Here is a 17,974-nt window from a genome sequence, read left to right as displayed (position 1 = left end):
AGGTTCAATATTATAGGAAATTCAAAAAGTACTTTTTGGAGAACGAAAAAGTACCAAAAAGTCCTCTTTTATAGATTCTCATTTACTCCGGGCTCTACATGCTTAATTTCATTAACGAAATAAAAATTCTATTCCAAAATGTTGCAACATCGTAGTGGGAGCCCGTTATTACGTATTTATATGTATAAGTTAATAAACCAAAATCAATGTTTTATGAAAAAAGTACCAAAAATAGGTACAATTTTCACCCCTTAAACATCCGAATAACCAAAAAGTACTAAATTTATATTTTTATTTTTTCGTCAAGTTATGAAGGAGTCAAAAATATTGTTTGAATGTTCACTGGTTTAAAAGATACATGGGGTGCAAAAAAAGTACCAAAATACAGTTTTTACCCGTTTATTCCCTAAAGGGGCCGAAATTGAAAAAAGTACCAGACACCTGTCCGCTTATTTTTTAAATGAACGACGATAAGCTTTAAACTATTTTTGTATCTTTTCTAGTTTAGGAGATATGAGGTTACCGATTTTACCCGTTTTTACCCTTTTTTACCCCCTAAACATTCGAATTTCCAAAAATCCCGTCTTAGTGGATCTATTTGGTGGGAGACCAACCCCCTGTCCAAATTTCAGCTCTTTAGCTTTAACCGTTTAGGCTGTGCGATGATGAATCAGTCAATCAGTCAGTCAGTCAGTCAGTCAGTCAGTAACGTTAGAATTTTATATATATAGATTACAATAACAATATTTACCGTATTGTTATGTATTTTGTTTTTGTTTTTTGCAGTTTCTGTCTGAGCATGAATAAAAAATCTAAATTTTATATGAAATTTTCAGAGGTTGTCTCGGTTTTTTGCTCATATCTCCGTTATTTATGGACCGATTTTGCTGATTTTAAATAGCGTTCTTGCCGGTCGTATGTCTGATAGAATTATGGAAGATTCGGATCTCGCAGATATCTGGGGTCTTCTAAAAACTGATTTCAACAAACATACAGACATACAGACAGACGGACATGGCTTAATCATCTCCGCTACCTATAAGGATCCAGAATATATATACTTTATAGGGTCGGAAAATTATATTATAGAAATTACAAACGGAATGACAAACTTATATATACCCTTCTCACGAAGGTGAAGGGTATAAAAAGATGTTAATGAAAAAATATTTGTCGGATTCACAATCGATGTCGTATCGTTGTAGGGTTGTATGTCAAAAATTTTTTCAAATTAAATTTTTTGAAATAAAAACAAATCCATTATAAAAACGATACAACCGTACAACACCAATTGTGAATTGGACAATTAAATTTTTCACTTTTCTTTCGTTTCATTTTATAAAATGAGGGGGTTAATATAGGCGAAATGTGTTATTGTTGTATCATACTTTAGGTGAAGATAATTCTATGAAAAGTGAAGATATAACAGATGTTAAGCCTCTATTTAAAGGTTGATAAAATGGCCAAAAACTGCGTTTCTTTGAAAATTCAAGACACAATATCTTAAATACCAAATGAGATGAAGAAATTCTAATTTGAATTCAGCGTGACTTAATCCTTTATAAAAGTATAATTTGGTTAAACATTTGTCGGCTTGTGTAATAAATGAATTGTTTCTCATTGAATGGAGAAATCTTTAAACACTCCCAATGGGCTTTTTGACTCGACAGTTGTTAAGTTTTCATTATATAGAAATTTTAATAACATTGTTAATCATTTATTATAAAAGTAAAACAGATATTATTTATTACATTTTGTATAAAGCATTTAATTGGACTATTATTCAATATCAATATCTAAATAGTATGTTTTATTTAAAAACAATTTAAATAATTTTTGTAAATAAATATTTTGCACCCTTTGAGATCACTTCGAATTATAAAATTTTTAAAAATTGCTATTTTCGTCATTTACTTCAGTTGTAAGTACTACCCTAATGCAGAATTGTATTATAATTGTGATACAGTTATTACGAAAATAGTTTTAATTTAAGCGATAAGAAATGTTTTTATATTTGTAACCATAATATGTAAATGTTTTAAAAAAAAACTTTTCTTGTAATTAAAGTATCGATAACAATTACAAAGTTTATTGAAAAGCTTGTATGTATATGTTTCGGAAAACAATTTAATTTACATATATTAAGAAAATTACCAAACTATGATTCCCTGTGTAAATTATAAATGAAAATTTTACTTTAAATGAATTCTCTGTAGAAAACTTTATCTCATTTGTGGTAAATTTCATATGTCTGTAAAAAATATATTAACTTTGAATTTCATACGACTCGATTTATATTTTACAGATTCGATTTCGAACAACCAAATTTCTTTGATGCGGGTACACGGAATTATATTATTAATTTTATATTGGAACGACAAAATTTCGTAGAAGGTGAAGAAACACCAGATAATTTAGGCATAGAGAAGTTATTGGCCGATGGTGTTTATGAGTCGGCCTACACATTACATGATGTAAGTAAACCTAAAGAAGTAAAGTTTTAAATAAAAATTTAAAAAAAAAATATATAATTATATATTAATAGGATACTGATCGTGATTTATTGTTAAGTGAGTGGGCCAATTTAAAGAAATGGAAACAGTAAGTATTAATATAATTTTAAACTAATTTTTATAATCACATTTAACTTTATATTTTGGTGTTCTACAGTTTACAACCTTTGGATAGTATAAAGGAGTATTTTGGTGCCAAGGTGGCATTATATTTTGCCTGGTTGGGTTTTTATACACACATGCTGATACCAGTTAGTATAATTGGAATTTTATTTTTTATATACGGTTTTGTAACTTGGAACTCAGATCCCATAAGGTAGTTATTTATAGGACTTTTAATTAATAATTTTTAATAAACAATATTTATTATTATTTTTTTTTAATTTTTAGTCGAGAAATTTGTAATGATAACAATGCAACCTTAATGTGTCCGCAATGCGATCGTAATTGTGATTATTGGCAGCTAAAGGCCACATGTAATTCATCGAAAATAAATTATTTAATAGACAACAATATTACAGTGGTATTTGCTTTTGTAATGTCGATATGGGGTAAGTGATCTTTTTTTATTCATAGATCATTAGACCTTATGTTTTAAAATACAAATACATATATTAATAATTGTTTGATTCTAACTTTGTTCTTTTAGCCGTTTTATATCTTGAACTTTGGAAACGTTATTCTGCTAGACTGGTGCATAGATGGGGTCTTACCGGCTACACACACGATGTAGAGCATCCTAGACCTCAATATTTAGCAAAATTACGTAAAAATAAGAAACTGGCAGATAAACTGGAACATGAGAACAGTGTATTTGAGCCAGATGTGCCTTTTTGGACCACAAAGTTCCTTCCCAGTTTTACCAGTTATAGTATTATGGTTTTATTTGTAAGTCATATTCACAATTTAATTTGTATGATATATTGTGAATCTCACCTTATATATTTCTCAGATATGCATATCAATAATTGGCATCTTTTCCATGGTGGTCTATCGCATGGCTCAGCGTGCTTCGCACAGCATCTTTGGCAATGAGGATTCAATGACCTATAAAATTATGTTTTTACCCATGACGGCTGGTGTTATCGATCTAATACTGATTTCCATACTTGACTATATTTATGGTTCCTTAGCGGTAACGCTCACAAATTGGGAGTATTGTCGCACCAAATCTGAATACGACGAAAGTTTGACGATCAAGAATTATGTTTTCCAATTTGTAAATTACTACTCTTCACTCTTCTATATTGCTTTCCTTAAAGGAAAATTTGTTGGTTATCCCGCAAAATATAATCGTATACTGGGCTTCCGTCAGGAAGAATGCAACCCTGGTGGATGTCTTATGGAACTGTGTATGCAATTAGTCATTATTATGGTGGGTAAACAGGCTGTGAATGCAATTGTGGAAATGTTGATACCATATTTGACCAAGACTTTTAAGAAATTTGGCACTCGTTGTGGTATGCGTAAAAAGAATAACGAGGAAAAATTGGTGTCGTGCAATCAATGGACGGAGGATTATCATTTGATACCGTGGACGAATCATTCGATGTTTCTAGAGTACTTAGAAATGGGTATGTAGAGAAAGTAAAACAATTGATTATGTACATTTCTAGTTCAGTTCTAGTTAAGTTCTAGTTGAGTTCTAGTTCAGTTCTTGTTCAGTTCTTGTTCAGTTCTAATGCTATTCTAATTCAGTTCTAGTTCAGTTCTAGTTTAGTTCTTGTTCAATTCTAATTCAATTCTAGTTCTAGTTCAGTTCTAGTTCAGTTCTAGTTCAGTTCTAGTTCAGTTCTAGTTCAGTTCTAGTTCAGTTCTAGTTCAGTTCTAGTTCAGTTCTAGTTCAGTTCTAGTTCAGTTCTAGTTCAGTTCTAGTTCAGTTCTAGTTCAGTTCTAGTTCAGTTCTAGTTCAGTTCTAGTTCAGTTCTAGTTCAGTTCTAGTTCAGTTCTAGTTCAGTTCTAGTTAAGTTTTAGTTCAGTTCTAGTTTAGTTCTTGTTCAGTTCTAATTCAATTCTAATACAGTTCTAGTTCAGTTCTAGTTACGTTTTAGTTTCTTTTCTTGATATGTAGAATATTTCGATAATAAACTCTTCTTTTTTTCAGTTCTCCAATACGGCTTTATAACTCTATTCGGTTTAGCCTTCCCCCTAGCGCCTCTATTAGCCCTTATCAATAACATCATTGAAGTGCGATTGGATGCCATAAAAATGTTGAAATTCATACGTAGACCCGTTGCTGAAAGGGCACATGACATCGGTGTTTGGTTTAGTATTATGACTGTGGTAACAAAAATTGCCGTAGCTTCATGTGCTATGATTATTGCCTTCTCAACAAATCTTATACCAAAACTAGTCTACAAAACTGCCACACATGATGAGACACTTGAAGGCTATCTAAACTTTACCTTGGCTTATTTTAATACCAAAGATTTTCAAATTCAACCGCTGATAGTGGGATCGCCCTATACGAATGTGACTTCTTGTCGTTATACAGAATTTAGAAATCCACCATGGGATGAAAATCCCTATAAAAGGCCCATGATATATTGGAAAATTTTGACGGCTAGATTGGCATTTATAGTGGTGTTTCAGGTAATTTGAATTTGAGCTGTTAATGAGAAATTTTTATATACTTGTCTTTTTTTAGAATATTATTGGAGTGTTACAAACTATTATAGCTTGGGCTATACCCGATGTCTCGGGTAAGCTACTGAAACGTATTAAACGGGAAAACTTTTTGTTGCGTGAGCATATCATTGAGTATGAAAAGATTATGGCCCAAAAAGCAGCTGCCAAAAAACTTGTAGATAAAGCTCACACCGTGGCTTCCAATATATTAAAAGGTGTCAATAATACTTTAAATAATAGTGGATTTTCAGATCCCATCGAAGAGGAAGATGATGAAGGAGTACAGCTACGTAAACGTAACGCCAATGCCAACAACAATGCAAGTGATCATGTTTTAGATCATGATCACATAACACCAGTGTAGTTTTAATAAAGTGGAACTAGTTTTTAAGTCACAAGTTTTATATTTTTTCAAAGGATTGTTGAACATTATTTGTTTGCTATAATTTTATAAGAATTAATGTAAAAAAACTTTAATTTATTTTAAAAACATACAAGTGTTGTTGTAAGCGTAACAAATTCTAAATAATTTCTGTATTTTAAGTTTTTCTTACTTATGTTTAAATTTTAAATATTTTATTTATTTTTTAAAATATTTTTATTTAGTATGTACTTAAAGTACTAAAATTAAACGTTAACATAATAATACAGAATTGTTATTTAATTATAAACAAAATATAAAAAATACATATTTATTTTAATTTGCCTTGGAAAAACAGTACGAACAAATTTTGTACACACACACAATTTGCCTTATTTTTGTATATAACAAAAGAAAAGAACACTATTTATTATTAAAAACAATAACAGCTAATGAACAACAAAAATAGTCCATTTTTAACTAGTTTTAGTGCAATAGTTTTTTTTTATAAATTTCAAATATTTTTAGATAAAAACAAATTTAAACACAATTTTTTGTTAATAATTAAATTTAGAATAATACAAATGTATTTTTATCTTTATACATTAATTTTTGTGTCAATAACTAAAAAATCTATTAGAGACCCAATTTTTTCCGCAATGAATTAGTGAAAGTTAGAACGCTCAAAACTAATCGGCGGCGAAACTATGTAAATTGTTTTTTTCATCCATATTAGAGCTTTGACCACCAAATTTGGTACACCTATAAAAAACGTAGTGTCTTCAAGAAGATATTATTCATTCTTTAAAATACTTGAATATTCTGTTATTATTAGTAAAACGGCAAATTCTTCCACAAAAAATGAATATATCCTAAACTTTAAAAAAGAGACAGAATAATGGCATTGTTAATTTCACAATTATAACGTTTATCAAAAATCATTTGAAAAAGGAATCTGTATCGCATAAAACTTCTTAATGATAAAGAAGCAAAAAAGCTTATTTTTGTTAAATCGTTACACTTTTGTCCATAGTATGGCCAATATTAAAGCTATCACCTACAAATTTGGCATATTTGTAGTAAAAGACATTGTCTACAAGATGGTATCATTAGATTTTGAAAACGCTTCTTTGTTCTGTATGTATAATCGTTTTAAAGTAATACGCCTACTTTTTTCACAATGGGCGTGGCAATTTAACAAAAATTTGAGTTTCATGTAAAACTCCATTTCCCAAGCTTTTACACGAAAAAGAAATCATGTGAATCGCTTTACTAGTTTCGGAGTTATAAAGTTTGTAAGAAAATGTGATAAGGCAACGAAACAGCTTTTTTGTGGAAAAATCATTTAATCACATATTTGATCAAAGCTTAACGAATATTAGAGCTATGACTATAAAATTTGACACACAAATAGACAAAGATATCGCCTAAGAGATGCCATCATTAATTTTTAAAAACGCTTATAATTAAGGTTATTACGAACGTTTTAAAGTAAAACGCCCACATTTCTGATAAGGGGCGTGGCAATTTAGAAAAATTACTGCAACCGGTTGATAGCTCAATTCCTATGCTATAACGTGCAGAAAACAGATTTAGGTTATCTTCCTTAGTTTTCGAGTTATAGCGTTTTAAAGAAAAGTTCGACGTGAAATCCACCTACTGTTCGATTATGTTTTCCTAGTATTTCACAAAAAAATTGATTTTTTGAAAAATCACTTTTTGTGAAATAATCAGAAATTCAGGAAATTGCTTATAACTGCTAGAGATTTTAAGCTTTCTGAATGAAATTTGACATGAATGTAGAGAAAAGTACAACAAATCCAATCGATCGAAAAAATTTGGCAACGCTCCTCAATCTCCAGTTTTATAAGCTTTTAAACATAAAAAGTTTAAAACGCAAAGTGGGAGTGGAAGTTTTCAAAAAATTGCATAGCATATGAAAAATTTAATTCAAAATCTTGCCAACGGTGAAAAAATATTGGAAAAAGCTTTACCGGTTTGGAAGTTATTCAATGTTAAAGTTAATGTTAAATTTTGGGAGCGTTTTAAAACGGAAATTTTAAGTATTTTAGAGAAGGTGAGTCTGTAGGATCAAATTTTTGAATGTATCTAGAACTATATTTCAAAATCTAGCATATGAAGAAGAAAGTGTTAAAAAAGCTTCAATAGAGTCTAATTTACAACGCTTGAAACTTTTTTGTGTTGAAGCTGCAAAAAAGCTTGTTTTAGTTTAATCGTAAAATCGCATTTCTGTCCATAGCATGGCCAATATTAAAGCTATCACCTACAAATTTGGCATATTTGTAGTAAAAAACATTGTCTACAAGATGGTATCATTAGATTTTGAAAACGCTTCTTTGTTCTGTATGTATAAGCGTTTTAAAGTAATACGCCTACTTTTTGAGTTTCATGTAAAACTCCATTTTCAAAACCTAATGAAACCCTAGACAATATCTCTTACTACGCTTATACATACACAACAAAGAAGCGTTTTCAAAATCTAATGATACCATCTTGTAGACAATATCTTTTACTACAAATATGCCAAATTTGTAGGTGATAGCTTTAATATTGGCCATGCTATGGACAGAAATGCGATTTTACGATTAAACTAAAATAAGCTTTTTTGCAGCTTTATCACAAAGAAGTTTCAAGCGTTGTAAATTAGACTCTATTGAAGCTTTTTTAATACTTTCTTCTTCATATGCTAGATTTCGAAATATAGTTCTAGATACATTCAAAAATTTCATCCCACAGACTCACCTTCTCCAAAATACTTAAAATTTCCGTTTTAAAACGCTCCCAAAATTTAACATTACCTTTAACATTGAATAACTTCCAAACCGGTAAAGCTTTTTCCAATATTTTTTCACCGTTGGCAAGATTTTGAATTAAATTTTTCATATGCTACGCAATTTTTTTAAAACTTCCACTCCCACTTTGCGTTTTAAACTTTTTATGTTTAAAAGCTTATAAAACTGGAGATTGAGGAGCGTTGCCAAATTTTTTCGATCGATTGGATTTGTTGTACCTTTCTCTACATTCATGTCAAATTTCATTCAGAAAGCTTAAAATCTCTAGCAGTTATAAGCAATTTCCTGAATTTCTGATTATTCCACAAAAAGTGATTTTTCAAAAAATCAATTTTTTTTGTGAAGTACTAGGAAAACATAATCGAACAGTAGGTGGATTTCACGTCGAACTTTTCTTTAAAACGCTATAACTCGAAAACTAAGGAAGATAACCTAAATCTGTTTTCTGCACGTTATAGCATAGGAATTGAGCTATCAACCGGTTGCAATAATTTTTCTAAATTGCCACGCCCCTTATCAGAAATGTGGGCGTTTTACTTTAAAACGTTCGTAATAACCTTAATTATAAGCGTTTTTAAAAATTAATTATGGCATCTCTTAGGCGATATCTTTGTCTATTTGTGTGTCAAATTTTATAGTCATAGCTCTAATATTCGTTAAGCTTTGATCAAATATGTGATTAAATGATTTTTCCACAAAAAAGCTGTTTCGTTGCCTTATCACATTTTCTTACAAACTTTATAACTCCGAAACTAGTAAAGCGATTCACATGATTTCTTTTTCGTGTAAAAGCTTGGGAAATGGAGTTTTACATGAAACTCAAATTTTTGTTAAATTGCCACGCCCATTGTGAAAAAAGTAGGCGTATTACTTTAAAACGCTTATACATACACAACAAAGAAGCGTTTTCAAAATCTAATGATACCATCTTGTAGACAATATCTTTTACTACAAATATGCCAAATTTGTAGGTGATAGCTTTAATATTGGCCATGCTATGGACAGAAATGCGATTTACGATTAAACTAAAACAAGCTTTTTTGCAGCTTCAACACAAAAAAGTTTCAAGCGTTGTAAATTAGACTCTATTGAAGCTTTTTTAACACTTTCTTCTTCATATGCTAGATTTTGAAATATAGTTCTTGATACATTCAAAAATTTGATCCTACAGGCTCACCTTCTCTAAAATACTTAAAATTTCCGTTTTAAAACGCTCCCAAAATTTAACATTAACTTTAACATTGAATAACTTCCAAACCGGTAAAGCTTTTTCCAATATTTTTTCACCGTTGGCAAGATTTTGAATTAAATTTTTCATATGCTATGCAATTTTTTGAAAACTTCCACTCCCACTTTGCGTTTTAAACTTTTTATGTTTGAAAGCTTATAAAACTGGAGATTGAGGAGCGTTGCCAAATTTTTTCGATTGATTGGATTTGTTGTACCTTTTTCTACATTCATGTCAAATTTCATTCAGAAAGCTTAAAATCTCTAGCAGTTATAAGCAATTTCCTGAATTTCTGATTATTCCACAAAAAGTGATTTTTCAAAAAATCAATTTTTTTTGTGAAGTACTAGGAAAACATAATCGAACAGTAGGTGGATTTCACGTCGAACTTTTCTTTAAAACGCTATAACTCGAAAACTAAGGAAGATAACCTAAATTTGCTTTCTGCATGTTATAGCTTAGGAATTGAACTATCAACTGGTTGCAATAATTTTTCTAAATTGCCACGCCCCTTATCAGAAATGTGGGCGTTTTACTTTAAAACGTTCGTAAAAACCTTAATTATAAGCGTTTTTAAAATTAATGATGGCATCTCTTAGGCGATATCTTTGTCTATTTGTGTGTCAAATTTTATAGTCATAGCTCTAATATTCGTTAAGCTTTGATCAAATATGTGATTAAATGATTTTTCCACAAAAAAGCTGTTTCGTTGCCTTATCACATTTTCTTACAAACTTTATAACTCTGAAACTAGTAAAGCGATTCACATGAATTCTTTTTCATGTAAAAGCTTGGGAAATGGAGTTTTACATGAAACTCAAATTTTTGTTAAACTGCCACGCCCATTGTGAAAAAAGTAGGCGTATTACTTTAAAACGCTTATACATACACAACAAAGAAGCGTTTTCAAAATCTAATGATACCATCTTGTAGACAATATCTTTTACTACAAATATGCCAAATTTGTAGGTGATAGCTTTAATATTGGCCATGCTATGGACAGAAATGCGATTTTACGATTAAACTAAAACAAGCTTTTTTGCAGCTTCAACACAAGAAAGTTTCAAGCGTTGTAATTTAGACTCTATTGAAGCTTTTTTAACACTTTCTTCTTCATATGCTAGATTTTGAAATATAGTTCTAGATACATTCAAAAATTTGATCCTACAGGCTCACCTTCTCTAAAATACTTAAAATTTCCGTTTTAAAACGCTCCCAAAATTTAACATTACCTTTAACATTGAATAACTTCCAAACCGGTAAAGCTTTTTCCAATATTTTTTCACCGTTGGCAAGATTTTGAATTAAATTTTTCATATGCTATGCAATTTTTTTAAAACTTCCACTCCCACTTTGCGTTTAAAACTTTTTATGTTTAAAAGCTTATAAAACTGGAGATTGAGGAGCGTTGCCAAATTTTTTCGATTGATTGGATTTGTTGTACCTTTTTCTACATTCATGTCAAATTTCATTCAAAAAGCTTAAAATCTCTAGCAGTTATAAGCAATTTCCTGAATTTCTGATTATTCCACAAAAAGTGATTTTTCAAAAAATCAATTTTTTTGTGAAGTACTAGGAAAACATAATCGAACAGTAGGTGGATTTCACGTCGAACTTTTCTTTAAAAAGCTATAACTCGAAAACTAAGGAAGATAACCTAAATTTGCTTTCTGCATGTTATAGCTTAGGAATTGAACTATCAACTGGTTGCAATAATTTTTCTAAATTGCCACGCCCCTTATCAGAAATGTGGGCGTTTTACTTTAAAACGTTCGTAAAAACCTTAATTATAAGCGTTTTTAAAAATTAATGATGGCATCTCTTAGGCGATATCTTTGTCTATTTGTGTGTCAAATTTTATAGTCATAGCTCTAATATTCGTTAAGCTTTGATCAAATATGTGATTAAATGATTTTTCCACAAAAAAGCTGTTTCGTTGCCTTATCACATTTTCTTACAAACTTTATAACTCCGAAACTAGTAAAGCGATTCACATGATTTCTTTTTCGTGTAAAAGCTTGGGAAATGGAGTTTTACATGAAACTCAAATTTTTGTTAAATTGCCACGCCCATTGTGAAAAAAGTAGGCGTATTACTTTAAAACGCTTATACATACACAACAAAGAAGCGTTTTCAAAATCTAATGATACCATCTTGTAGACAATATCTTTTACTACAAATATGCCAAATTTGTAGGTGATAGCTTTAATATTGGCCATGCTATGGACAGAAATGCGATTTTACGATTAAACTAAAACAAGCTTTTTTGCAGCTTCAACACAAAAAAGTTTCAAGCGTTGTAAATTAGACTCTATTGAAGCTTTTTTAACACTTTCTTCTTCATATGCTAGATTTTGAAATATAGTTCTTGATACATTCAAAAATTTGATCCTACAGGCTCACCTTCTCTAAAATACTTAAAATTTCCGTTTTAAAACGCTCCCAAAATTTAACATTAACTTTAACATTGAATAACTTCCAAACCGGTAAAGCTTTTTCCAATATTTTTTCACCGTTGGCAAGATTTTGAATTAAATTTTTCATATGCTATGCAATTTTTTGAAAACTTCCACTCCCACTTTGCGTTTTAAACTTTTTATGTTTGAAAGCTTATAAAACTGGAGATTGAGGAGCGTTGCCAAATTTTTTCGATTGATTGGATTTGTTGTACCTTTTTCTACATTCATGTCAAATTTCATTCAGAAAGCTTAAAATCTCTAGCAGTTATAAGCAATTTCCTGAATTTCTGATTATTCCACAAAAAGTGATTTTTCAAAAAATCAATTTTTTTTGTGAAGTACTAGGAAAACATAATCGAACAGTAGGTGGATTTCACGTCGAACTTTTCTTTAAAACGCTATAACTCGAAAACTAAGGAAGATAACCTAAATTTGCTTTCTGCATGTTATAGCTTAGGAATTGAACTATCAACTGGTTGCAATAATTTTTCTAAATTGCCACGCCCCTTATCAGAAATGTGGGCGTTTTACTTTAAAACGTTCGTAAAAACCTTAATTATAAGCGTTTTTAAAAATTAATGATGGCATCTCTTAGGCGATATCTTTGTCTATTTGTGTGTCAAATTTTATAGTCATAGCTCTAATATTCGTTAAGCTTTGATCAAATATGTGATTAAATGATTTTTCCACAAAAAAGCTGTTTCGTTGCCTTATCACATTTTCTTACAAACTTTATAACTCTGAAACTAGTAAAGCGATTCACATGAATTCTTTTTCATGTAAAAGCTTGGGAAATGGAGTTTTACATGAAACTCAAATTTTGTTAAACTGCCACGCCCATTGTGAAAAAAGTAGGCGTATTACTTTAAAACGCTTATACATACACAACAAAGAAGCGTTTTCAAAATCTAATGATACCATCTTGTAGACAATATCTTTTACTACAAATATGCCAAATTTGTAGGTGATAGCTTTAATATTGGCCATGCTATGGACAGAAATGCGATTTTACGATTAAACTAAAACAAGCTTTTTTGCAGCTTCAACACAAGAAAGTTTCAAGCGTTGTAATTTAGACTCTATTGAAGCTTTTTTAATACTTTCTTCTTCATATGCTAGATTTTGAAATATAGTTCTAGATACATTCAAAAATTTGATCCTACAGGCTCACCTTCTCTAAAATACTTAAAATTTCCGTTTTAAAACGCTCCCAAAATTTAACATTACCTTTAACATTGAATAACTTCCAAACCGGTAAAGCTTTTTCCAATATTTTTTCACCGTTGGCAAGATTTTGAATTAAATTTTTCATATGCTATGCAATTTTTTTAAAACTTCCACTCCCACTTTGCGTTTAAAACTTTTTATGTTTAAAAGCTTATAAAACTGGAGATTGAGGAGCGTTGCCAAATTTTTTCGATTGATTGGATTTGTTGTACCTTTTTCTACATTCATGTCAAATTTCATTCAAAAAGCTTAAAATCTCTAGCAGTTATAAGCAATTTCCTGAATTTCTGATTATTCCACAAAAAGTGATTTTTCAAAAAATCAATTTTTTTGTGAAGTACTAGGAAAACATAATCGAACAGTAGGTGGATTTCACGTCGAACTTTTCTTTAAAAAGCTATAACTCGAAAACTAAGGAAGATAACCTAAATTTGCTTTCTGCATGTTATAGCTTAGGAATTGAACTATCAACTGGTTGCAATAATTTTTCTAAATTGCCACGCCCCTTATCAGAAATGTGGGCGTTTTACTTTAAAACGTTCGTAAAAACCTTAATTATAAGCGTTTTTAAAAATTAATGATGGCATCTCTTAGGCGATATCTTTGTCTATTTGTGTGTCAAATTTTATAGTCATAGCTCTAATATTCGTTAAGCTTTGATCAAATATGTGATTAAATGATTTTTCCACAAAAAAGCTGTTTCGTTGCCTTATCACATTTTCTTACAAACTTTATAACTCTGAAACTAGTAAAGCGATTCACATGAATTCTTTTTCATGTAAAAGCTTGGGAAATGGAGTTTTACATGAAACTCAAATTTTTGTTAAACTGCCACGCCCATTGTGAAAAAAGTAGGCGTATTACTTTAAAACGCTTATACATACACAACAAAGAAGCGTTTTCAAAATCTAATGATACCATCTTGTAGACAATATCTTTTACTACAAATATGCCAAATTTGTAGGTGATAGCTTTAATATTGGCCATGCTATGGACAGAAATGCGATTTTACGATTAAACTAAAACAAGCTTTTTTGCAGCTTCAACACAAGAAAGTTTCAAGCGTTGTAAATTTAGACTCTATTGAAGCTTTTTTAATACTTTCTTCTTCATATGCTAGATTTTGAAATATAGTTCTAGATACATTCAAAAATTTGATCCTACAGGCTCACCTTCTCTAAAATACTTAAAATTTCCGTTTTAAAACGCTCCCAAAATTTAACATTAACTTTAACATTGAATAACTTCCAAACCGGTAAAGCTTTTCCAATATTTTTTCACCGTTGGCAAGATTTTGAATTAAATTTTTCATATGCTATGCAATTTTTTAAAACTTCCACTCCCACTTTGCGTTTAAAACTTTTTATGTTTAAAAGCTTATAAAACTGGAGATTGAGGAGCGTTGCCAAATTTTTTCGATTGATTGGATTTGTTGTACCTTTTCTACATTCATGTCAAATTTCATTCAGAAAGCTTAAAATCTCTAGCAGTTATAAGCAATTTCCTGAATTTCTGATTATTCCACAAAAAGTGATTTTTCAAAAAATCAATTTTTTTGTGAAGTACTAGGAAAACATAATCGAACAGTAGGTGGATTTCACGTCGAACTTTTCTTTAAAAAGCTATAACTCGAAAACTAAGGAAGATAACCTAAATTTGCTTTCTGCATGTTATAGCTTAGGAATTGAACTATCAACTGGTTGCAATAATTTTTCTAAATTGCCACGCCCCTTATCAGAAATGTGGGCGTTTTACTTTAAAACGTTCGTAAAAACCTTAATTATAAGCGTTTTTAAAAATTAATGATGGCATCTCTTAGGCGATATCTTTGTCTATTTGTGTGTCAAATTTTATAGTCATAGCTCTAATATTCGTTAAGCTTTGATCAAATATGTGATTAAATGATTTTTCCACAAAAAAGCTGTTTCGTTGCCTTATCACATTTTCTTACAAACTTTATAACTCTGAAACTAGTAAAGCGATTCACATGAATTCTTTTTCATGTAAAAGCTTGGGAAATGGAGTTTTACATGAAACTCAAATTTTTGTTAAACTGCCACGCCCATTGTGAAAAAAGTAGGCGTATTACTTTAAAACGCTTATACATACAGAACGAAGAAGCGTTTTCAAAATCTAATGATACCATCTTGTAGACAATGTCTTTTACTACAAATATGCCAAATTTGTAGGTGATAGCATTAATATTGGCCATGCTATGGGCAAAAATGCGATTTTACGATTAAACTAAAATAAGCTTTTTTGCAGCTTTATCACAAAGAAGTTTCAAGCGTTGTAAATTAGACTCTATTGAAGCTTTTTTAATACTTTCTTCTTCATATGCTAGATTTCGAAATATAGTTCTAGATACATTCAAAAATTTCATCCCACAGACTCACCTTCTCCAAAATACTTAAAATTTCCGTTTTAAAACGCTCCCAAAATTTAACATTAACTTTAACATTGAATAACTTCCAAACCGGTAAAGCTTTTTCCAATATTTTTTCACCGTTGGCAAGATTTTGAATTAAATTTTTCATATGCTACGCAATTTTTTTAAAACTTCCACTCCCACTTTGCGTTTTAAACTTTTTATGTTTAAAAGCTTATAAAACTGGAGATTGAGGAGCGTTGCCAAATTTTTTCGATCGATTGGATTTGTTGTACCTTTCTCTACATTCATGTCAAATTTCATTCAGAAAGCTTAAAATCTCTAGCAGTTATAAGCAATTTCCTGAATTTCTGATTATTCCACAAAAAGTGATTTTTCAAAAAATCAATTTTTTTGTGAAGTACTAGGAAAACATAATCGAACAGTAGGTGGATTTCACGTCGAACTTTTCTTTAAAACGCTATAACTCGAAAACTAAGGAAGATAACCTAAATCTGTTTTCTGCACGTTATAGCATAGGAATTGAGCTATCAACCGGTTGCAATAATTTTTCTAAATTGCCACGCCCCTTATCAGAAATGTGGGCGTTTTACTTTAAAACGTTCGTAATAACCTTAATTATAAGCGTTTTTAAAAATTAATGATGGCATCTCTTAGGCGATATCTTTGTCTATTTGTGTGTCAAATTTTATAGTCATAGCTCTAATATTCGTTAAGCTTTGATCAAATATGTGATTAAATGATTTTTCCACAAAAAAGCTGTTTCGTTGCCTTATCACATTTTCTTACAAACTTTATAACTCTGAAACTAGTAAAGCGATTCACATGAATTCTTTTTCATGTAAAAGCTTGGGAAATGGAGTTTTACATGAAACTCAAATTTTTGTTAAACTGCCACGCCCATTGTGAAAAAAGTAGGCGTATTACTTTAAAACGCTTATACATACAGAACGAAGAAGCGTTTTCAAAATCTAATGATACCATCTTGTAGACAATGTCTTTTACTACAAATATGCCAAATTTGTAGGTGATAGCTTTAATATTGGCCATGCTATGGGCAAAAATGCGATTTTACGATTAAACTAAAATAAGCTTTTTTGCAGCTTTATCACAAAGAAGTTTCAAGCGTTGTAAATTAGACTCTATTGAAGCTTTTTTAATACTTTCTTCTTCATATGCTAGATTTCGAAATATAGTTCTAGATACATTCAAAAATTTCATCCCACAGACTCACCTTCTCCAAAATACTTAAAATTTCCGTTTTAAAACGCTCCCAAAATTTAACATTAACTTTAACATTGAATAACTTCCAAACCGGTAAAGCTTTTTCCAATATTTTTTCACCGTTGGCAAGATTTTGAATTAAATTTTTTCATATGCTACGCAATTTTTTTAAAACTTCCACTCCCACTTTGCGTTTTAAACTTTTTATGTTTAAAAGCTTATAAAACTGGAGATTGAGGAGCGTTGCCAAATTTTTTCGATCGATTGGATTTGTTGTACCTTTCTCTACATTCATGTCAAATTTCATTCAGAAAGCTTAAAATCTCTAGCAGTTATAAGCAATTTCCTGAATTTCTGATTATTCCACAAAAAGTGATTTTTCAAAAAATCAATTTTTTTTGTGAAGTACTAGGAAAACATAATCGAACAGTAGGTGGATTTCACGTCGAACTTTTCTTTAAAACGCTATAACTCGAAAACTAAGGAAGATAACCTAAATCTGTTTTCTGCACGTTATAGCATAGGAATTGAGCTATCAACCGGTTGCAATAATTTTTCTAAATTGCCACGCCCCTTATCAGAAATGTGGGCGTTTTACTTTAAAACGTTCGTAATAACCTTAATTATAAGCGTTTTTAAAAATTAATGATGGCATCTCTTAGGCGATATCTTTGTCTATTTGTGTGTCAAATTTTATAGTCATAGCTCTAATATTTGTTAAGCTTTGATCAAATATGTGATTAAATGATTTTTCCACAAAAAAAGTTGTTTCGTTGCCTTATCACATTTTCTTACAAACTTTATAACTCTGAAACTAGTAAAGCGATTCACGTGATGGAGTTTTACATGAAACTCAAATTTTTGTTAAACTGCCACGCCCATTGTGAAAAAAGTAGGCGTATTACTTTAAAACGCTTATACATACAGAACAAAGAAGCGTTTTCAAAATCTAATGATACCATCTTGTAGACAATGTCTTTTACTACAAATATGTCAAATTTGTAGGTGATAGCTTTAATATTGGCCATGCTGTGGATAGAAATGCGATTTTACGATTAAACTAAAACAAGCTTTTTTTGCAGCTTTATCACAAAGAAGTTTCAAACGTTATAGGTCAGAAACTATTGAGGCG

General features: G+C 30.3%; 1 protein-coding gene across 6 annotated transcripts in view; it reads left to right on the top strand.

The window, feature by feature from the left end:
* Positions 1–5,883, top strand: part of LOC111680147 (anoctamin-2) — a 181,412-nt gene extending 175,529 nt beyond the window's left edge. For all 6 annotated transcript variants that reach the window (XM_046946197.1, XM_046946195.1, XM_046946196.1 and 3 more), the window contains 8 exons: positions 2,306–2,474; positions 2,546–2,601; positions 2,671–2,829; positions 2,904–3,064; positions 3,163–3,401; positions 3,466–4,087; positions 4,618–5,105; positions 5,161–5,883. In XM_046946197.1, coding sequence (XP_046802153.1) covers positions 2,306–2,474; positions 2,546–2,601; positions 2,671–2,829; positions 2,904–3,064; positions 3,163–3,401; positions 3,466–4,087; positions 4,618–5,105; positions 5,161–5,505 — 2,239 coding nt within the window. In that variant the 3' untranslated portion in view covers positions 5,506–5,883. The remainder of the gene's footprint in view (positions 1–2,305; positions 2,475–2,545; positions 2,602–2,670; positions 2,830–2,903; positions 3,065–3,162; positions 3,402–3,465; positions 4,088–4,617; positions 5,106–5,160) is intronic.
* The last annotated feature ends 12,091 nt before the right edge of the window (positions 5,884–17,974 follow it).

This window comes from Lucilia cuprina, chromosome 3 (assembly GCF_022045245.1).
Source record: "Lucilia cuprina isolate Lc7/37 chromosome 3, ASM2204524v1, whole genome shotgun sequence".
NCBI classification, from domain to species: Eukaryota; Metazoa; Arthropoda; class Insecta; order Diptera; family Calliphoridae; genus Lucilia; species Lucilia cuprina.
This window is presented reverse-complemented; position numbering and strand designations above follow the sequence as displayed.